We start from the raw sequence: 23,836 nt of genomic DNA, 5'->3' as shown, positions 1-23,836 counted from the left end.
TCTGGAACGGCTGCAGTCAGATTCCCTCATCAAAAGCAAATTGGGACTTTGTAGATCATAAACAAAGTTCACTTTTTTAAACTGAGTTCAAGGAGTGTTGTAAATATGTTCAATTTTCCCTGGTAATTATGAAAACTTTTTTTGAAGAAATCACATCCCTAGCTGTCACAGTGCCTTTATTTCATTGAGAATACCAGGCAACAAAATATGATATCACACATTAACCAAATTAATCTGCAATAACTTGCTTTCCACTCCGATGGTCACTAGACACAAGTGAACTTTATCTAGCTTATGCAGCAGCCACATCAAGAGGAAGCAACATTCTCACCTTCTGCAATTCTAGAGGTTTTGTATATTTCTGCCAGTAGGTGGAGAAGATGATCATTGCTATGTAGAGACAAGCCATTGGGATTGACTTCAAATTCAGAAGCCGAGTATAAAAGCTCCCTCCGGTGGCCAGTTCTGGATTAACAGGCTGCAAATTTTCCATAGCAAGATGCTGAAAATAAACATGAACACTGATTTATTGAGAGTTAGGGACTATAGAAGCTGCTTTTATGTACATTTCACAGTAAAGCAATTCCAACACTCAAAAGGGTTATCAGCTCTTCACCCATACATTTTTATTCATTCTTAGAAACTTCTATTTACAAAATCAAATTTACCTCTGATACAGTAAGGACTTGCATTTATATAGTGCCTTTCACAACCATTCTCAAGAAGTCATATTCCACTCAAAACATTTATTCAGTTTCTCACTCCACTGCTGCCAGTCCTGCTGAGTATTTCCAGCACTTTCTGTTTTTATTTATGAAATACAAATTGTGTTTGACAAATCTATTAGTGGTTTTTGAGGTTGTAACTATTAGGGGTAGATAATGGGGAACCAGTGGACATAGTGTATTTGGATTTTCAAATAAGGTGCCACATGAGGTTATTACACAAAATTATGGTTCGTGGGATTGGGGATATTATATTAACATGGATTGCAGATCAGTTAATGGACAGAAGACAAAGGGTAGGAATAAACAGGTCATTTTTGAGTTGGCAATCAAAACTAGTGGGATCCTGCCATGATCAGTGCTTGTGCCTCAGCTATTTACAATCTATATCAATGACTAAGATGAAGGGACCTATTGTAATGTATCCAAGTTTTCTGGCAATACAAAGTTTGATGGGGATGAAAACTGTGAGGACACAAAGAGGCTGCTAAGGCATATGGATAGGTTAAGTGAGTAGGCAAACAAATCACAGAACATAGGGTGGAATTTTATGCAGGCGGGATTTTACGGTCCCGCCGAAGCCAATGGAATTTTGAACAGCTCACCGCATTTTACAACCCAGGCGCGACAGGGCCAGAACATTCTGCCCAAAGGAACATAGGACTTAGGAGGAGTAGGCCATTTGGCCTTTCAAGCCTGCTCTGCCATTCGATAAAATCATGGTTGATCGGGTCATGGTCTCATCTCCACCTTCCTGTCTGCCCCCATAACCCTCGACTCCCTTGTCTATCAAAAATCTGTCTAACTCAGCCTTAAATAAATTCACTGATCCAGCCTGGGGAACCTACTTGCTGGGGAAGTGAATTCCACAGACTAAAGACCCTCTTGAGAGGAAAAAAATTCTCCTCATCTCCATCTTAAAAGGGAGACCTCATTTTCTTGAACCGTGTCCCCTAGTTTTCATCTCCCTTACAAGAGGAAACATCCTCCCAGTATCCACCCACCCTATTGTTCCCTCAGGATCTTATATGTTTCAGTAAGATCACCTGTCATTCTTCTAAATTCCAATGGGTTTGGGCCCAACCTGTTCAACCTTTCTTCATAAGATACATGCTTCATCCCAGCAATGAGTCAAGTGAACCTTCTTTGAACAGCTTCTAATGCAATTATATCTTTATTTAAATAAGGAGACCTAAACCATACATAGTACTCCAGATAAGCCCTGTAAAGCTGCAGCAAAACTTCCCTACTTTTATAATTCATTCTCCTTGCAATAAACACCAACTTGCCATTTGCCTTCCTAATCACTTGCTGTACCTGCATACTAACTTCTTGTGATTCATGTACTAGGACACCCAGATCCCTCTATACGACTGAGTTCTGATATATCTCTCCATTTAAACAGTACACTGCTTTTCTATTCTTGCTGCCAAAATGGACAAATTCACATTTTCCCACATTATACTCCAGCTGTCATTTTTTTGCCCACTCACTTATCCTATCTATATTCTTTTGTAGACTCTTTACCCCCTCTGGACAACTTACTTTCCTATCTTGACATCATCATCAAATTTAGCTACCATACATTTGGTCCCTTCATCCAAGTCATTGATGTAGATTATAAATAGTTAAGGCCCCAGTACTGATCCCTGTAGCACTCCACTAGTTACAACTTGCCAACCCAAAAAACCCATTTATCCCTAGTATCTGCTTCCTGATAGCTAACCAATCCTTTATCCTGCTAATATGTTACCCATCTTACCAAATGCCATTTGGAAATCCAAATATACTGCACCTACAAGTTCCCCTTTATCCACCTTGCTGGTTCCTTCCTCAAAGGACTCTAACAAATTAGTTAAACATGATTTCCCTTTCACAAAACCATATTGACTCTGCCTGATCCCATAATGACTTTCTAGGTATCCTGCTATAATCTCCTTAATAATGGATTTTAGCAATTTCCTTATGGCAGATGTTAGGCTAACTGGCCTGTAGTTTCCTGCTTTCTGTCTCCCTCCTTTCTTGAATATGTCCGAAAGAGGCCGAGATGGATCATCCACTTACCTGGTCAGCCAGGTCAGTAAGAACAACATATTTCCTTCCCTCAAGGACATCAGTGAACCAGACAGGTTTTTACAACAATCAACAATGGGTCATTAGACTTTTAATTCCAGGTTTTCAATGCATACAAATTCCACTATCTGCTGTGGCGAGATTCAAACTTGGGTCCTCAGAGCATTACCCTGGGTCTCTGGATTACTAGTCCAGCGACAATAGCAATACGCCATCGCCTCCCCTTAAATACAGATTTACAGCTGGAAGATCTTAGTCTGAACTCACTAGCAGCTGCGCTCCTGAGTCGAGCTTGTTTTCAGTAAAGCATTAAATTTCATTTTGCTATGATAACCAGCTACATGGTAGGATTCAGATGTGTCAGTAGTGTCAGATTTTATTCAATAACACTTTGCAAAGTGCCATGGGATGTTTTACTAAGTTAAAGATACTGTGTAAATAAAATTGTTGTTGTAAGGACCCACAAACTGTATGTCCCATGAAGATCCAGTAATTCTCTCTTGCAGTTCTGTTAATTAGTTGGTTTGAGAAGATTTGGCCATTTGAATGTGATGGGACTGCTAGTTTAAGTCTGTTAGTATAATGCTAAAATGAATTGATAACAGTCAAAAATTACACAACATACAAGAATTACCGTAAATTAAAATTACCGTTAAAATGTGCCATCCCAAAAGTACACAAGGCATGTATAATAACAGCTGAACTTAAATAAGTGCTATACTAACAATTGTTAGTTTCTATGGAAAACTGTGGGGTAGAGGGCAGGGTCACCAATGGCAAATACCTTTCACTAAGAAGCATAAGTAAATGCAATGTAAAAATAAATATAAATTCAACTTCAAAAAACACAATATAAATAGTTGTTTGGTAACACAAACTTGAGTATTGCTGAAAAAATACATTTTGTTGAAGCTTTTCACCTTGACTCATCAGGGCAATCGCAAGAACCAAAACCAATGACACTGGTGTTCTTGCAATTGCCCTGATGAGGTAAGATGAAAAACTTTAAAACATCTTTATTCAGCAATAAACACAATACACTTGAAATATATTCTGCAGTTAGTTTGGCCAGGTTGTTGGATTTGCAGATATGATCACATCCCAATCTCCTCCTACTTTACAAGAGTTTTAAGTGATTTTATTATTGAAAGAGCAAGGACAGAATTCTGCCCTTGGAGGGTGGGCTCAGCAGGGGCAGTCGGGAATCTGCCCACCGCCCGCGATCGGCACCAGACATGTGACTCTGTCACAGGAGCAGGGACATGTTATTAATTCAATTGTAAAACTTTTATTTGCATTTGGAAGCTTCATCCCACCCGTGGATGAGGTTTCCAAAAAAAATGCAAAGGCCACTTGGCCTTTTCGCCTGCCCTGCCATCCATTAGGTTGGACGGGCAGTGAAAAATTTAAGTTAATTGATCACTTACTGGCCTTAACAGGCATTTTAATTTTCGGCGGGTGCACTGCTGGCTCCGGAGCGCACCCGCCAACCGAACTATCGCGCGACAGCACATTGACGTCTGCACGTTCGACTGACATCAACGCATGTCATTTCACGCTCGAGAAGGTCGGGTGCATGCCTGCCCAAGTGAAAATTTCTGCTCCAAGTTTTTGCTTTCAGTATCATATTCTATTGTAACATTGATAAATGCTTTCCATTCCAACATTTTTCCTCTCAACTCCTGCGACCAGTGCGAAGGTGGTGGTGTAGTGCCAATGTCACTGGACTAGTAATCCAGGCTAATGCTCTGGAGACATGGGTTCAAATCACACAATGGCAAATGATGAAATTTAAATTCAATTCATAAAATCTAGAATTGAAAGCTAGCTTCAGTAATGGATACCATGAAACGATCATCAACTGTCGTAAAACCCCATCTGCACTAATGTCCTTCAGGGAAGGAAATCTTCCATCCTGACCTGGTCTGGCCTATATGTAACTCCAGACCCACAGCAATATGGCTGACTCTTAACTGCCCTCTGAAATGGCCTAGCAAGTCACTCAGTTCAAGGGCAATTAGGGGAACAAATGTTGGCCTTGCCAGCGACACCTACATCCCATGAAAGAATGCAGAGAAAAACAATGTTAGTGTTTTATTTAAAAACATATAATTTTTAACTATGCCTCATGCAGATGATGCCTCTTCCTCTTTTACACAGGTCTTGCTAAATATTTTCATGGCCCAAGGAAAACAAAGTTTCACCTGTTTACTCCAGTATCAGGTCTGAAAACGTGAGCACCGTGTGATTGTGCTGTTGAGATAAGACGAATATGCTGCATGCATTTGAATTATCGATGCATTACTAATAGATTGGGTTTAGCTAACAAGATCTTGGTTCAAAAATAATACATGGATGGCTAAGTACATACAGTACCAGTAAAATACACAGAATGGTTATGTGATTTAATTCCATTTTTAGACTTACACAGACGTAAGAATTATTGAAAGATAATTAAGCTCACTGGACTGGTACATTATAATGGCTTTTTAAAGATTTTCTCAGGGGCTTTTCTGCATGCATTTTTATTACAGTCATAGGTCATGCTACTTTTGATGAGGCCCATAATAAGGTGCCAGCAAAAATCACCAGTTCACATAAGTCATAGGTAAAGAAACAGGTTAACATCTCACCTTCCGTTGATCAAACTAAATGGAAGTCAGACTATTTATAATATTTGTTATTGTACAGAATCCAGATGTAGAACAAGAGGTGCTGGGGTTATCTGCATGGGGGTAATCCCAGTACCTCCAAGTGGGTGTTCCTGTAGCTTTAGCAGCATGGGGTTGAGTGGGGCATCCTGGGGTCTAGAAGCATTGGAAGGAGTTACTAGGGTCTATTAGCAATAAAGAAAGAGGGATCTAAGGAAAGGGTGCCATTAGCTAGGCGACCATAAGGCAGCCATTTGGCATATTAGAACTGCTTCAGGTTTCTGGCAAGGTGTATGTTAGGAGGCAGTTATGGGGGAAATGTTACATTCTGCTTGCACTGGGAGGGGAGGCCTGCTCTTTACTAGTACGGGTATCTGGATTACTAGGGAAAGCAGTCCTCAAGTCTAAGAGCGGGGGAGTGGGGATCATGGATCACAAGTCTGATATCAGTGAGTGCTGTATAGAAGCTAAGGATTTAGCCCATTGGGAAAGGTTTAGGAGCAGAGAACCCCAGTCTGGCTGCAGATCCGATGGTGCCTGGTACCATTTGGGATGGTGTTCACACAACTTCTGAGAGCAGTGGAGGGGGGGAGGAACTAGGAGTTATGGTGAACTGAGGAATGGAAACCTGGGGTCAACCAGCAAAGGGGAGGGGAGAGGGGAAGACAGGAGGCAGTAACTTTGGGGAATCTGGGACAACAGCCCCCTCTCACCTGTAGATGTTCCCTTGACAAAAAACCCACGCATCTTCAATCTGCTTCCAGAGTTTCAGGCCCAATTTGACATACAGTTGAAAACACAATGGAAGCTGATGCTAGAACAGGCCCAGGAGACCAGGGCAGGGTTCAGAGTTGTTTTGACAGGACAAAAATGTGTCAAACACAGGAGGTGGGAGGGCCAGGAGGTACAGCTATTTCAGGTGGGTGGGAGTGAGAGGGGTCCAAGCTGTAAAAGACAGACCAGCGGAGGGGGGAGCAGAGGGGCAGGGAATTATGGCAACAACAGAGTAGCAGTCAGCAGATGGGAACAGGCTTGTTTTTTTAAATAATAGCAGGCCATACCTTGTAATTCTCAATGCACACCAGGAGGCAGAAAGCAGACCCATCTGGATCACAGACTTCAACATCAGAATAAAATTCAAGGCCCCAACTCAGCTGTCCTATTTCTGACAAGTGTTGAACGATGCTATGGGTACATTAAAATATTCTTTGCAACATGTTTACTTCGGTTCCCATTATATTTTACTCCTGTCATGATCAATTGGGAGATTTTTTTTACAGTTTAATTTGTTCAATTTCTGTTCAATAATTGGTAGATCTTACTGAAGCTTGTAGTTACTGCGTTCTGATTGAGTGCCTCCTACCTTTTGTTAGTGATTAGATTGGTTCATGTTCTAGTTCATTGGTAAGTTTTGGCTGCATTTCTTGGCCATTGAGCCATAATTTATTAAATATGAAATCTGACTGAATTAGGAGGAGTAAGACCAAAGCAAGTTTTAAAAAATGTAACTCCCAAATGAAAGCAAATCAAAGGGTCTGATAGAGAAAATACAATAGGGCAAAGAAGAGGTGTGCACTGTCACAGTTTTAGAATATAACCAGGAGATCTCCTGTGACGCTGATCACGGTAGCTCAGGGGATGTTTTATAATAGGGGAGTTCTCTACATAACTTCTCCCAAGCTCACCTGCTGCGTAAATATTCTTCCGATCTGCAATGGTCAACATTTGTTAATTAAAAGCAGTTAAAGCTCATGCTTTAATCAGTAAAAGAATGTATTCACCTCTTGGCTTTGTTATTTTCTGGAAATTTTGTTCAACAGTGGATATATTTCCTGAAATAATGTTACGTCTCTTTTCCTCTGTAGCTGTGCTGGAATATGCTTGCTTGCCTGCTTTTCGATGTAGGTGAAGGGGATGTTCGGCACTGCCTGCAGGTCACAGAGAAAAGCCAAACATGATACAAATCATTGCCCAAAGACTGTGCTATTCAGCACTAAAAATAGATCTTTGCTTTCATAGGTCAGTTGACATTTTGTACTTACTCACTGCTTCTGAAATTGAGTGAGTGGAACACTAACTTAACTGGGAGCACCTGGTGAAATTTACACCTCCAGCTACAGTGCAATCTGTGGGCTCGTATTCATGTTTGTAACAAATGCCCGAATGGGTTGTGGGGGAACCAGGTAGCACAGACCCATTATCCATGCCCCTCCCTCCTGCCATAGAATGCAACAACTTCCGTTGCAGCATTTGTACAACAGATGCTGGTGGCAAGAGGAGTATTTCAAGGAAGGGCGATTCCTCCTAATTCCATGTACAATATACACATAGGGCTCTTGGCTTTTGCTTTTTTGATGTGTTTATAACTCTTGGAATGTCTTTTGAGGTTTATTTAAGTTCTAGCCATTAGAAAATCTCCATTTTATTGGTTTTTAAAATTTTCCCCAATGGTGGACAGTTTTCAAACACAAGAGTTTTGCAAGATGAAGGAGATTAGCCAGACGAAAAACAGGCAGGGGAAAAGGCTAAGAATTTGAACTGAGAAGGAGCCAAGAGATAGTCATAAAGGTAATGTTAGGGTAGCATAGTGGTTATGATAGTTACCACGGCAGCTAGGGAATTTAAGTTCAGTTAATTAAGTGAACCCGGAATAAAAAAGTTAGTGTGAGTAATAATGATTGTGAAACTACTGGATTGTTCTAAAAACACATCTGGTTTGCTGATCATCTCGTTTGCTGATGTCCTTTAGGGAAAGAAACCTGCTGTCCCTTTCCAGTCTGGTCTCGATGGGACTCCAGACTGACAGCAATGTGATTGACTTATACCTGTCCTCCAAAATGACCTAGCAAGCCACTCAGCTGTCACCAACACCTTCTCATGGGCAAATAGGAATGGGCACTAAATGCTGGCCTTGCCAGTAATGCCCACATCCCTCAAATGAATAAGCAAAAACATTGCATGGGCCACTGACAAAGAAAGAATATAAAACTGTATTTAAGTAATGTATTTCATGGGACGCTCCAAAGCATTTCATAGTCTATAAATTACCTTTGAAGCAGATGTGTAAATATAATAATTACATAAATTATTTCAGTGACTTACCGTTGACGCACTGTAGAAGAGAGAAAAGATTCTGCAACCCACACCAGTTCTGAAAGAACCAAATTTTGTGGCATTCACATAACTGCAAGAATTAAGAAATTTCAAGTTCACACATATGTCATTGAGGAAAATAAGCAATGGTACATAATAAGTAGTATAGAAATGTTAAAATGGTGGAAGAAAAAAACAAGTCAGGAATCTTTATTACACCATTTAACTCCTCTGGCCATCATGCTCATGTCCAAAAGCTTTTAGATTCTTCTTTAACACCAAGCATATAAATAACCAATGGTGAACTAGCCCAGGTAGACGATGATGTGGGAATTAAAAAGGATCAGTTAAGACGGATACTGAAGAAAATACCTTAAGTAAATTTGCTTTCCTATTGGTGCTGATGCTACGCCAATCCTCCTACTGTCTACCATTAGATCAAAAGGTTTTTTTTTAAATCATTCATGCGACGTGGGTGTCACTGGCTAGACCAACATTTATTGCCCATCTGTAATTGCCTTGAGAAGGTAGTGGTGAGCTGCCTTCTTGACCCGCTGCAGTCCATGTAGTGTAGGTACACCCACAGTACAGTTAGGGAGGGAGTTCTAGGATTTTGACCAAGCGATAGTGAAGGAATGGTGATATATTTCCAAGTCAGGTTCATGAGTTGCTTGGAGGGGAATTTCCAGGTGGTGGTGTTCTCATGCGTCTGCTGCCCTTGTCCTTCTAGATGGTAGTGGTTGTGGGTTTGGTAAATGCTGTCTAAGGAGCCTTGGTCAATTCCCGCAGTGCATCTTGGAGATGGTTCACACTGTTGCCACTGTACGTCACCGGTGGAGTGAGTGAATGTTTGTGGATGGGGCGCCAACCAAGCAGGCTGCTTACTCCTGGATGGCGTCAAGCTTCTTGAGTGTTGTTGGAGCTGCAATAATCTGGGCAAATGAGAGTATTCCATCCCACTCCTGACATGCATCTTGTAGATGGTGGACAGGCTTTGGGGAGTCAGGAGGTGAATGACTCACTGCAGAGTCACTCTGGCCTGCTCTTGTAGCCAGTGTTTATATGGCTGGTCCAGTTCAGTTTCTGGTCAATGGTAACCCCTAGGATATTGATAGTGGGGGATTCAGTGATACTAATGCCATTGAATGTCAAGGGAAGATGGTTAGATTCTCTCTTGTCAGAGATGGTCATTGCCTAGTACTTGTGTGGCATGGATGTTACTTGCCACTTGTCAGCTCAAGTCCAGATATTATCCAGGTCTCTCTGCATTTGGACATGGACTGCTTCAGTGTCCAAGGAGTCGCGAATGGTGCTGAACATTGTGCATTTGTCTGCGAATATCCCCATTTCTAACCTTATGATGGAAGGAAGGTTATTGATGAAGCAGCTGAAGTTGGTTGGGCCGAGGACATTACCCTAAGGAACTCCTGCAGTGATGTCCTGGGACTGAGATGACTGACCTCCAACCACCAACCACCACAACCATCTTCCTTTGTGCTAAGTACGATTCCAACGAGTGGAGACTCTTCCCTCTGATTCCCATTGACTCCAGTTTTGCTAGGACTCCTTGATCCCACATTCAGTCAAACGCTGCCTTGATGTCAAAGGCAGTCACTCTCACCTCACCTCTGGAGTTCAGCTCTTTTGTCCAGGTTTGAACCAAGGCTGTAATGAGGTTCTTGTAAATGAATGGCAGTGGATAATTAGTCTGTATCAGGAACAAAAATCTGTAGTGCTGTGCTCCTGCAATTGCCAGTAAAGACCAAACACGTGATGTTTGGAGATTATGCAAAAAGCTGCTTCCCACACATATTTAATTACATGGATGCCTCACATTTCATTTCCCATGAAATCACTCAGGAATCATCTTTTATATGTTGACAAGTAGGTCAACATGTACACACTCCTATTTGGAGGTTTTACGTATTGACTTTGTGATATCCATCAGATATTGTCCAGTGAAATAGCATTGATTTTGTTCTCAAGTGGGTATACTTTCAAGAGTCTGGTCAGGACTAACATGGCATTTTTCTCTGTAAGTTGTTCTGAGTTTGGAGGAGGAGAGACACAAAAGTACATGATACATTAGTAATTGCGATAATGTTACCATCTATCTGTTATTTAAAATTCTTTCATAGATCACACAACACACTTTAGATGACATACTTAATGAATTGCTCAACTATTCTGCTCAATTAATCATTCGCATTTGCTCAGGTATCTCGTCAATGCCATTGCCAATCAGGATCCAGGAACTGAATGCCACTTATCCAACCAAATTACTCGTCAAAATATTTTTGGACACTATTTTCCTGCTTCACACAGCACAGGCAAAATGCTACACAGCGAAAACAAAATAGTTAAACTTTGCCATGAAAATTAATCATTTCATGTTTGAACTGCCTACATGAAGCTTCCCTTCACTCTCTATGGTTAAACTTGAACTGTTCTGACCCTCTGTCAGGGACATGGGTTATGCTTGAGTTTCATAGTTCGAGACTCCACTTGAACTTTGGTGCTGTGGATACTAGCTCCCGCCAACCAGTTGTGTGTGATTAAGAGAGATACACCATGATGATAACTGGGACAGTTAACTGAACATTAGGTGGACCTTGATGGGAATAAATTCATTGTAGCAATTACACTCCAAAGTTTCCTTTTGCAGTATTTTGCTTATTTTTTCACAGGAGTATTCTAGAAAGTCTGGAAATAATAGCGGTTAGTTAATGCCACTAATTTGAATGTTTATTCAGCCCAGGATAAAGGGCAGTTATTAAAAGGATTGAATATTGGACATCCTTGTTATTATGTAGGTTAAGTTGTCAGCGAACATTTGTTGGCATTAGTTGGAACAAGTGGAAAGTATTGAATGGGGTCAGGCTGGAGTGAAAATGTAAGGAGACTTCAAGTTCATTTTAAGGCAAGTGAATTTGCAATAGATGCCTAAGAGAGAAGTTTTGCTTACAATCTATGAACCTGCTGCCTACATACAGATTAAGAATCAGATTTTACCTGCCCAATCCACAAAGACACAACGTAGGAGAGTCGGTCCATGAAATCAATGAGCATCTGAGCCCGAAGTCACTTGTTATTACAAAACAGTTCAAGTTTGACCGGGGGGGGGGGGGGCTAAAGTGAGGATGAGAATATTTCTCAGTTTGTAGGAAGATTGAGGAAATTGTCTGAAACATATGATCTTGATGGTTTCTCAGTGATGTAAGAAACCACTTTGTCTGCAGTTTGAAGAAAATGTCAATAAAGTGGAAAGCATTGGTAGAAGCCAGATACAGGACTGCTTGAACTCTCAAAATAACACAGAATGAGGATTGATCCCAGGCATGTTCGCAAGATACAAACCACAGGATCCAATTGATCCAGGCTGAAGAGGCACTTAACCATGGTGGAGGTGTGTTGGGAATTATCATCCAGGCCAACCTGTTTCACTAAGAAGGTTAAATGTCATAACTGTAGACAATTGGGTCACTTAACTAAGTGTTACCTAACGTCAGTAGGCAATGAAACATTGGGGGCAGGGAGAAAAAGACCACTACCACATCATTCCTCACAGTGCCAAAATATGAATAGAAGAAGAGAGAAAAGTCCAGTGTTCAGTGCTTTGATGAGGAACCTGAGGCAGAATCCACATCACAAAGGGAGATGGATGAAGTAGAAAGATGTTTTCCTGTATATTCCATAACAGGAAAGGAACAACAGGAGAATGGGGTCCCTATCTAGCTAGGGGATTTAAGCATAAATTTGAATTGTATGTTGAGGCTGCAGTAACTATTTTGTCACCAAATTACTTGAGGAATAGGATCTGAAAATTGCCCTACAAAATCAATGTTTCAACAAAATGCGGAAATCTGAAAAGCAATTGTCTGCAATTGTAGCTATGGGAAAATGTCCCTCATTGGTGTCTGATATTGGTTTTGCAGGCTGAAGTTAAACTGGGTCAATATTAAGATCACCACTCAAAAATCCACAAGCATACTTGTGGTAAGGGACAAGTCCTTATCCAGTCCAAAACCTGGTAGTGAAAGGTATCCAAGTACAGTTTAATGTGAAGGAGAATATGAAGAAAAAATGTTTGAAGCCCAGAATGGTAACATAAGCTCTACAGGAATAAAGATTTTGGAAAATCTAGATAAATTACATCTACCGCATCACCCTCATCTATTCTTGCTTACCTTTTCAAAAATTAAAAGAGGTTGGTCAAGCAAGAAATTCCCTTTTGAAATGCTCTGCAGGAAAGGATATCAGCAGAATTAAATCACATGAAGTGCGAGCGTCATTCAGAAAATAGACCATAGTGACTGGCCAAGCCAAAATGTACCTGCTGTAAAAACTGACATTGGTAGAAGAACTTATGGTGACTACTGAGTAAGTCTAAACCCTAATCTGGATCTTCATAAATATCTTCTGGCGAGGGCTGAAGAACATTTTGCCAATCTCAGTGTTGCCCATCAATTTTATAAATCAGATCTTTCCTAGGCTTACTTGTAATTGGAGCTTGCTGTTAAAACTCAAAAATGGGAGGCTACATATTATTTAGAAAATAAGAATCTAAATAGGGTAGAGGAGCAAAGGGACCTGGAAGTATAAATAAACAAACCAAATACACAAACCAAAAGTAGCAACAGAAGTTAACAAGACCATAAAAAAGCAAACCTAACACAGGAGTTTATTTCGAGGGAACTGGTTCGTACAAGTTTTTCGCAGGGAGCACTTAGGTGGGGCAAAAGACCCTGCAGACCACCTATGGTCTACTCACCCACTTTCACTTGCCACCACAAAAAACTCATCAGAATTAAGGGGAAGAATGGCATTGCTTTTGATGAGGTACCAATGAGGTGATGTCCGCTTCCAAGTCAGAGCTTAAGCCTCAAATTGGACTCCACGTTCAACCAGTACCTCTTCTTTGTTTTCAGTCCCAGAAGTCATGAAAGTCTGATCTCGTAGTTGCTTGTTGTTGGGATTAGGAGAAGGTGCTTGAATGGTGGGGCTGAGGGTTCTGGCCTGTTCTCTCACACGGCCTCAGCCATGGCATTGCCTATCAGTGACCTGCATTTTGGACCAACTCGTACACTACCTGGAGGACCCTCACAGACCACCAGTGGTCTGCAGAACACATTTTGAGAACCACTGTTCTAGGGGGATAGAATTGAAACATAAAGAAGTTATGTCAAGCTTGTATCGAACTTTGGTTAGACTACACCTGCTGTACCATGTACGATTCTGGTCGCCATGTTATAAAAAAAGATATAGAGGCATTGGAAGGGGTGCAAAAATAATTTACAAGGGTGATACCAGAACTGTGACATTATACCTATCAGGAGAGGATGAACAGGCTGGATCTCTTCCCTCTTGAGAAAGAAAAGTTGAGGAATGACCTAATAAAGATCTTTAAAAGAAAGGTTTCAATGGAATGAAAATGGAGTGTATTTCCCATTTGTGGGGAAGACCATAACTAGAGGCTATCTTTATTAGATAGTCACCAAGAAATCCAATAGGACTTTCAGAAGAAACTCCTTTACCCAGAGAGCGGTAAGAGGTGGAACTTGCTATCATGGTTGAAGAGAACACTATAAATACATTTAAGGGGAGGTTAGAAAAGCATGTGAAGGAGAAGGGAACAGAAAGTTATGCTAATGAGGAAAGATGGGAGGAGTCTCAGGTGGAACATTTGAACCCAATGGCTGTTACTGTGCTGCAGTCGTGGTAGACTCCCCATTGTTCGAGTATGTCCAAGCTATAAGTGATTTCAAAGGGCACATTTTTTACAGCTAAACTTACCTAAGGAATTTGTTTAAAGTGCATAAAGGATGCATTCTGCTGACCCACTCTCTCGGCTGCTTTCATATGAACCCAGAGGCAAGGAGGATCCAAGGCGACCTGGTAGCTTGGCAGCTGCAGTAGACGACAGGTACAGGGTATTTCTCTGCTTTCACACTTTGCTGCAGTCCACCGAGGATTATTAATCATGACTAATGCCATGATATCACTATAGGTCAAGACAAGGAAGTGGGTCCCAAGAAGCAACTCAGCCTGTACAGGGATTGAATCCGTGCTGTTGGTATTATTCTGCACCACACGCTTTGCTAACTGAATGAACCAGCTCCTATACTGTTTTGTATAGGATCATAAAAGCATAAGAAATACAGGCAGGAATAGGCTATTCAGCCACTCAGGCCTGCTCTGTCATTCAATGAGATCATGGCTGAACTGATTGTGCCCTTAACTCTACTTTCTTCCCTGCCCCCATGTCCTTCAACTCCCTTGTATATCAACTTTCTGTCTAACTCAGGCTTGAACATATTCAATAACTCAGCCTCCACTGGTGTACCCACCTGGGGCAGAGAATTTCAAAGATCAACGGCCCTCAGAGAAGAAATTCCTCCTCATCTCTAACCTAAATGGGAGGCTCCTTATTCTGAAATTGTGCCCCCAGTTCTGAATTCCCCCAAAAGGGGAAACATTCCCTTAGCATCTACCCTGTCAAGCCCCCTCAGAATCTTATACATTTCAATAAGGTCACCTTTCATTCTTCTAAACTCCAATAAACCCCTATAAATAGACACAGGCTGAAACTGTGGTTCTTGGGTTTGGAGGAGCTTGCATGTCATGTGCAACTCTAAGTAGAACTTTATAAAAGTGTGTAAATATTGGCTCAATTTTTAGCCTTCACCACTGGCTTTCTGGAATATAACACCTAGCTCTAAAATAAAAGCAGCTAGTCTGGGGAGGTGCCAGAGGACTGGAGAACAGCTAATGTGGTTCCGCTGTTGAAGGGTTGTAGAGATAAGCCAAGGAACTACAGACCAGTGAGTCTCACGTCAGTGGTAGGGAAACTATTGGAGAAAATTCTGAAGGAGAGAATCTATCTCCACTTGGAGAGGCAAGGTTTGATCAGGGATAGTCAGCATGGCTTTGTCAGAGGGAGGTTCTGCCTAACAAATTTGATTGAATTTTTTGAGGAGGTGACCAGGTGTGTAGATGAAGGTAGTGCAGTTGATGTAGTTTATATGGATTTCAGCAAAGCCTTTGACAAGATCCCACATGGGAAACTTAAAAAGGCAAATGCACATGGGATACAGGGTAATTTGATAAGGTGGATTCTTAATTGACTCAGTTGTAGGAGACAGAGTGTGATGACAGAAGGATGCTTTAGTGACTGGAAGCCAGTGTCCAGTGGTGTACCACAGGGATCTGTGCTGGGTCCCCTATTATTCATCATTTATATAAACGACATAGATGACTATGTGGGGGGTAGGATTAGTAAGTTTGCAGATGACACAAAGATTGGCCGGGTGGTTAACAGTGTGGTTGAGTGTCTTGGGCTACAGGAAGATATAGACAGGATGGTCAAATGGGCAGATAAAATTTAACCCCAAAAAGTGTGAGGTGATACACTTTGGAAGGAGTAATTTGACAAGGAAGTATTCAATGAACGGCATGACACTAAAAAGTTCTGAGGAACAAAGGGACCTTGGCGTGTGTGTCCATAGATCTCTGAAGGCGGAGGGGCATGTTAGTGCGGTGGTGAAGGCACTATATGGGACACTTGCCTTTATCAATCGAGGTATAGATTACAAAAGTAGGGAGATCATGTTGGAGTTGTATAGAACCTTGGTGAGGCCATAGCTGGAGTACTACGTGCAGTTCTGGTCGCCACATTATAGGAAGGATGTGATTGCACTGGAGGGGGTGCAGAGGAGATTCACCAGGATGTTGCCTGGGATGAAACATTTAAGTTATGAAGAGAGGTTGGTTAGACTTGGGTTGTTTTCGTTGGAGCAGAGAAGACTGAGGGGCGACCTGATCATGGTGTACAAGATTATGAGGGGCATGGACAGGGCAGATAGAGAGCAGCTGTTCCCCTTAGTTGAAGGGTTAGTCATGAGGGAACATAAGTTGAAGGTAAGGGGCAGGAAGTTTAGGGGGGATGTGAGGAAAAACCTTTTTACCCAGTGGGTGGTGATGGTCTGGAATGCGCTGCCTGGGAGGGTGGTGGAGGCGGGTTGCCTCACATCTTTTTAAAAGTACCTGGATGAGCACTTGGGACATCATAACATTCAAGGCTATGGGCCAAATGCTGGTAAATGGGATTAGGTAGGTAGGTCGGGTGTTTCTCGCGTGTCGGTGCAGACTCAATGGGCCGAAGGGCCTCTTCTGCACTGTGAGATTTTGTGATTTGTGAATATAGGCCCAATCTGCTCAATCTTTCCTTCATCCCAGAAATCAACCAAGTGAACCTTCTCTGAACTCCCTCCATTGCAAATATGTCTCCTTAAATAAGGAGACTAAAACTGGTCACACTACTCCAGGTATGTTCTCACCAATGCCCTTTACAGCTGTAAGACCTGCCTATTTTAATAGTCCATCCCCAATGTGGGACTGTGGCTCAGCAAGTAGTGCCCTTGCTTCTGAGTCAGAAGCTCCTGGTTCAAGTCCCACTCTTGAACTTGTTGGCAGCGGAAGGACCGTTCATCACAATAGTTCAAACAGGCTGATAATCAGTTTGCTAATCCTTCCAATGTTTGCCCACTGAAACAGTCTGTGTCTATATACAGCATGACCTGGACAACATTCAGGCTTGAGCTGATGCGTGGTGTGAATTTAACTTTTTGCCACTTAAGCGCCAGGCAATGACCATCTCCAACAAGAGAGAATCTAACCATCTCCCTTTGACATTCAATGACATCTGTCACTGAATCCCAAACCATCAACGTCCTGGGGGATACCATTGACCAGAAACTTAAATCGGCCAACTATATAAAACACTGTGGCTAATTGAGCAGGTCAGAGGCTGGTAATTCTGCAGCTCACCACCTGACTCCCCAAAGCCTGTTCACCATCCACAAGGCACAAGTTAGGAATATGGTGGAATACTCTCCACTTGCCTGGATGAGTGCAGCTCCAACAACACTCAAGAAGCTGAACACAATCCAGGATAATGCAGTCCACTTGATCAGCACTCCATCTACCATCTTAAACATTCACTCCCTCCAACACCGAAGCACAGTGGCAGCAGTGTGTACCATCTACAGGATGCACTGCACCAACTCAGCAAGGCTCCCTCAACAGCACCTTCCAAACTCGCAACCTCTACCACCTAGAAGGACAAAGGCAGCAGACATGTAGGCACAGCACCACCCAACAAGTCCCCACCAAGCCACACACCATCTTGACTTGGAACTATACCTTCACTGTTGCTGGGTTAGAATTCTGGAACTCCTTTCCTCAAAGCACTGTGGGTATACCTATACCACATGGGCTGCAACAGCTCAAGAAGGCAGCTCACCACCACCTTCTCAAGGGCAATTAGAGATGAGCAACACATGCTGGTCTTGTCAGTGATACTCATTTAGCATGAAAGAATTTTTTTTAAATTCCCAAAGAGGAAAGAAAAGTGCGCAAAAAAGATACAAAACAAACAAACCTTCTCTGAATTGCTTCTAATTCAAGTATATTCTTCGTTAAACACGGAAACCACAATTGTAGGCAAATATGCCCTGACATCTTTAGTGTGTTTTATTTAACAAATTAGGTTTAGAAATATAACTGAACGATTATCCAGTTATATCAAGTGGTTGCACCAAAATCCTGTTCAGCAGTAGCAAGACTTCCCTACATTTATGCTCCATCCCCCTTGCAATGAAGGCCAAATTTCCATTTGCCTTCCTGATTACCTGCTGTTTCTGCATGCTAACCGTTTATGATTCATGTTCAGGGTCACTCAGTCCCTCTGTACTGCAGCATTCTCTCTCCATTTTAAAAATATTCTGCATTTCTATTCTTCCTAAAGTGGACAACCTCACATTTTCCCATCTGCCAATTGTTTGACCTTTCACTTACATAAGAATGTAAGAACATAAGAACTAGGAGCAGGAGTAGGCAATTCAGCCCCTCGAGCCTGCCCCGCCATTCAATACGATCGTGGCTAATCTCATTTCGGCCTCAACTCCAATTTCTAGCCCTCTCCCCATAACCTTTCAACCCGTTAATAATTAAAAATCTGCCTATCTCCTCCTTAAATTTATTCAGCGTCCCAGCATCCACTGCACTCTGAGGTAGTGAATTCCACAGATTCACGACCCTTTGAGAAAAATAATTCCTCCTCATCTCTGATTTAAATCTACCACCCCTTAGCCTAAAACTATGGCCTCTCGTTCTAGAATGCCCCACAAGGGGAAACATCTGCTCCACGTATACTTTGTCTATCCCCTTTAGCATCTTATATACCTCAATTAGATCTCCTCTCATCCTTCTAAACTCTAGCGAGTATAGGCATAAACTGCTCAATCTCTCCTCATAAGACAAGCCCCGCATCTCTGGAATCAATCTAGTGAACCTCCTCTGAACTGCCTCCAGTGCAACTACATCCTTCCTCAAGGGACTAAAACTGTGCACAGTACTCCAGGTGCGGTCTCACCAATGCCTTGTACAGTTGCAACAACACTTCTCTATTTTTATACTCTATTCCCTTAGCAATAAATGCCAAAATTCCATTTGCCTTCGTTATTACCTGCTGTACCTACATACTAGCTTTTTATTCTTCTGACCAAAATGGATAACCTCACACTTATCCACGTTAAACTCTTTCTGCCAAATTTTGGCCCATTCACCTAACCTGTCCATATCCATTTGTAAATTTCTTATTTCTTCACTGCAACTTATTTTCCCACCTATTTTGTGTCATCTGCAAATTTAGCTATAGTACCTTCTATCCCTGAATCCAAGTCGTTAATATAGATTGTAAATAGTTGGGGCCCCAAGGACCGAACCCTGTGGCACTCCACTAGCTACAGCTTGCCATCCAGAAAAAGACCCATTTATCCCGACTCTCTGCTTTCTGTATACTTGTAGAAGCTTTTGCTATCAGTTTTTACATTTTGCGCTAGCTTTCTTTCATAATTTACCTTTGCTCTTTTTATTATTTTTTTAGTAACCCTTTGTTGATCTTTAAAAGTTTCCCAATCTTCCAGCCTGCCACTGACCTTTGCAATTTGGCATGCCTTTGTTTTTGCCTTTATGTCATCCTTAACTTGCTTGCTTAGCCATGGATGCTTTTTCCCCCTTACCATCTTTCTTCCTTTTTGGAATATATTTTACTTGGGAGGAATTGAATATCTCCTTAAATATCTGCCATTGTTCATCAACTGTCCTACCTTGTAGTTTTCCTGCCCAGTCCACTAGGGCCAAATCTGCCCTCATGCCTATGTAGTTATCTTTGTTTAACTCCAAAACATTGGTGTGGGACTCAAGTTTCTCGCTCTCAAACTGAACTTGAAATTCTAGCATGCTATGATCACTCTTCCTTCGAGGATCCTTTACTATGAGATCATTAATTAATCACATCTCATTACACAAAACCAAATCCAGAATAGCCTACTCCCTGGTTGTTCCACAACATTTAACCTATCTATGTCTCTTTGCAGACACTTAATGTCCTCCTCACAACTTATTTTCTACCTATCTTTGTATTGTCATCAGATTTAGCTACAATACCTTTCCCTTCATCCAAACCACTAATCTAGATTGTAAGTAGTTGAGGCCCCAGCACCGATCCCTGTGGACTCCACTAGTCACGGTTTGCCAACCTGAAAATGACCCGGCTCCGTTTCTTGTTAGCTTGCCAAACCTCTATCCCTGCTAATAAATTACCTCCAACACAATGAGCTCTTATCTTGTGTAGTAACTTTTTATGTGCCACCTTTTTGGAAATCCAAACACCTCTACTGCTTCCCCTATACCAGTTCTAATAAATTGGTCAGTAAACAAGCACAAAGGTAGTGGCTCATGACTGAGTGCAGCTCAAGACTGAGTGTGAACTTGGGAATAAATGAAGGAGTTTTAAGGGTTAATCTCTTTCTAAAATCTAATCAAGTTTGGATTTAGCATTTAACTACAATTCATTGTTAAAGTTAAGTTTCTTTCAGCCTTAGTCAGGGATCAAAAAGCTCCCTGCTGGAAAAACAGCTAGTTAGTTAATTAGGTAGCTAATTATAACTAGTTTCTCTAGCCAGCAGTGCCTGACTCAACTCTGTAGAATTTCAGCTAGTATAAATACAGGCGTATAAAGTAAGCAAACACGAAGGTAGCAGCTCATAACGGAGTGAGGGGTTGGGAATTTGAGTAAGCGAGGGAATTTGAAGTGAGGGAATTTGAAGGGAAGGAGGAGGTGCTGTCCTGGCCTTTTACAATAAAGGTGTGGCCTGAGAGAGGGAGCCAGGAACCAGCGGCAGAACGTGAGAGCTGAAGCCCAGAAGCATTAAATAAGTGAGCAGATGGGTAAGTGGTTGGTGAGTTTTAAATTCTCTTCTCTCTATAAACCATTGTCATAATAACCATCTGGTTCACTAATGTCCTTTATGGAAGGAAACCTGCCGTCCTTACCTGGTCTGGCCTACATGTAACTCCAGACCCACAGCAATGTGATTGACTCTTAAATGGCCTAGAAAGCCACTCAGTTGTATCAAACCACTAAAAAGTAAATTAAAAGGAATAAAACTGGACAGAATCAACCTAGGCACCAGAAATGACAACTCAGCAAACCCTGTAAAGTCCTCCTTACTGACATCTGGGAGCTTGTGCCAAAACTGTGAGAGATGACTCACAGACTGCTCAAGCAACAGCCTCGCATAGTCATACTCATCGAATCATACCTTACAGATAATGTCCTAGACCATCACCATTCCTGGGTATGTCCTGTCCTACCAGCATGACAGAAACAGCAGCACAGTGGTATACAGTTAGCAGGGAGTTGCCCTGGGAGTCCTCAAAATCGACTCTGAACAACATGAAGTCTCATGGCAAGGAAACCACCTGATTATCATGGACCGCAACCACCCCCCCTCCCCACTGTCCCTCAGCTGACGAATCAGTGCTCCTCCATGTTGAACACCACTTGGAGGAAGCACCGAGAGTGGAAAGGGCGCAGAATGTACTCTGGGTGGGGGACCTCAATGTCCATCACCAAGATGGCTCGGCAGCACCACTACAGGCCAAACTGGCCAAGTCCTAAAGGACATAGCTGCTGGACTGGGTCTGTAGCAGGTGGTGAGAGAACCAACAAGAGGGGAAAACACATTTGACCTCATCCTCACCAACCTGACTGCCGCAGATGCATCTCTCCATGACAGTATCGGTTGGAGTGACCACCTCACAGTGCTTGTGGAGACGAAGTCTCATCTTCACACTGAAAATACCCTCCGTCGTGTTGTGTGGCACTACCACCGTGCTAAATGGAATAAATTTCGAACAGATCCAGCAACTCAAGAATGGGCAACCATGAGGCGCTGTGGGTATCAGCAGCAGCAGAATTGTATTCAATCACAATCTGTGACCTAATGGCCCGGCATACTCCTCACTCTACCATTACCACCAAGCCAGGGGATCAACCTTGGTTCAATGAAGAGTGCAGGAGGGCATGCCAGGAGCAGCACCAGGCATACCAAAAAATTAGGCGTCAACCTAATGAGGCTACGACACAGGGCTACTTGCGTGCCAAACAGCATAAGCAGCAAGCAATAGACAGAGCTAAGTGGTCCCACAACCAATGGATCAGATCTAAGCTCTGCAGCCCTACCACATCCAGTCGTGAAAGGTGGTGGATAATTAAACAACTCACTGGAGGAAGGGGCTCCACAAATATCCCCATCCTCAGTGAGGGGACAGCCCAGCATATCAGTGCAAAAGATAAGGCTGAAGCATTTGCAACAACCTTCAGGCAGAAATGCTGAGTGGATGATCCATCTCGGCCTCCCCCAGAGGTCCCCAACATTACAAATGTCAGTCTTCACCTAATTTGATACACTCTATGTGATATCAAGAAATGGCTGAAGGCACTGCATACTTCAAAGGCTGTGGGCCTTAACAATATTCCAGCAATAGTACTGAAGACTTGTGCTCCAGAACTTGTCACACCGCTTGCCAAGCTGTTCCAGTACAGCTACAACACTGGTATCTACCCGGCAATGTGGAAAATTGCCCAGGTATGTCCTGTACACAAAAAGCAGGACAAATCCAATCCGGCCAATTGCTGCCCCATCAGTCTACTCTGGGTCATCAGTAAAGTGATGGAAAGGGTCATCAACAGTGCCATCGAGCGGCACTTGCTTAGCAATAACCTGCTCACTGATGTTCAGTTTGGGTTCCACCAGGGTCACTCAGCTTCTGACCTCATTACAGCCTTGGTTCAAACATGGGCAAAAAAGCTGAACTCAAAAGGGGAAGTGAAAGTGACTGCCCTTGACATCAAGGCAGCATTTGGCTGAGTGTGGCATCAAGGAGCCCTAGCAAAACTGGAGTCAATGGGAATCAGGGGGAAAACTCTCCGCTGGTTGTAGTCATACCTAGTGCAAAGGAAGATGATTGTGGTTGTTGGAGGTCAATCATCTCAGCTCCAGAACATCACTGCAGGAGTTCCTCAGGGTAGGGTCTGAGGCCCAACTATCTTCAGCTACTTGGTCAATGGCCTTCCTTCCTTCATAAGGTCAGAAGTGGGAGGTGGTCATTCACTGATGATTGCACATGCGCCATCCGTGACTCCTCAGATACTGAAGCTGTCCATGTCCAAATGCAGCAACATCTGGGCTTGAGCTGACGGGTGGCAAGTAACATTCATGCCACAGCATTGCCAGGCAATGACCATCTCCAACAAGAGAGAATCTAATCATCTCCCCTTGACATTCAATGGTATTACCATCACTGATATTTCACTAATGTAAAGGAAATATCTTTTCTTTTCCTAATATTACTGTGGGATATTGAAGCTTATGCAGACTTTTTTTTTTAATTGCTCATGGGATGTGGGCAACGCTGGCCAGCATTTATTGCCTATCTCTAATTGCCCTAGCTCAGAGGGCATTTAAGAGTCATATTGGAGTCTGGAGTCACTTACTTCCTTTATTTTTTTCCCGAAAGTGCTTGCCATAGGGACAACATGAAAGATTTTATAGTCGGGAAAAGTAACTTCCAAAGAAAGGTTGAAACAATGGGATTTACTTGGTCAGGAGTCATATCTTAATGAACCAGATGGGGTTTTATGACAATCGACAATGGCTTTATGGTCATCATCAAACTTTTAATTCCAGATTTTTAGTGAATTCAAATTTCACCATCTGCCGTGGTGGATTCAACCCCAGGTCCCCAGAGGATTATCCTGGGTCTCTGCATTACCAGTCCGGTGACAATACCACTATACCACCACCGCCTCCCCCTGTGTGTATGTATGTTTGTGTGGGTCTAGTTCAATTAAACTGCAGAGTCAGGCTGCAAGTTTGGAATCATCAA

At 42.4% G+C, this 23,836-nt stretch overlaps 1 protein-coding gene across 1 annotated transcript in view; it reads right to left on the bottom strand.

The window, feature by feature from the left end:
- Window positions 1–23,836, bottom strand: part of LOC144668612 (very long chain fatty acid elongase 5-like) — a 46,952-nt gene that overhangs the window by 14,248 nt on the left and 8,868 nt on the right. Inside the window, exons 4-6 of the mRNA XM_078530801.1 lie at window positions 8,552–8,633; window positions 7,231–7,377; window positions 332–502 (exon numbers count right to left, since the gene is read on the bottom strand). Of these exons, the coding sequence (XP_078386927.1) occupies window positions 332–493 (162 nt within the window). The 5' untranslated portion in view covers window positions 494–502; window positions 7,231–7,377; window positions 8,552–8,633. The remainder of the gene's footprint in view (window positions 1–331; window positions 503–7,230; window positions 7,378–8,551; window positions 8,634–23,836) is intronic.

This window comes from Cetorhinus maximus, chromosome 27 (assembly GCF_964194155.1).
Source record: "Cetorhinus maximus chromosome 27, sCetMax3.hap1.1, whole genome shotgun sequence".
NCBI classification, from domain to species: Eukaryota; Metazoa; Chordata; class Chondrichthyes; order Lamniformes; family Cetorhinidae; genus Cetorhinus; species Cetorhinus maximus.
This window is presented reverse-complemented; position numbering and strand designations above follow the sequence as displayed.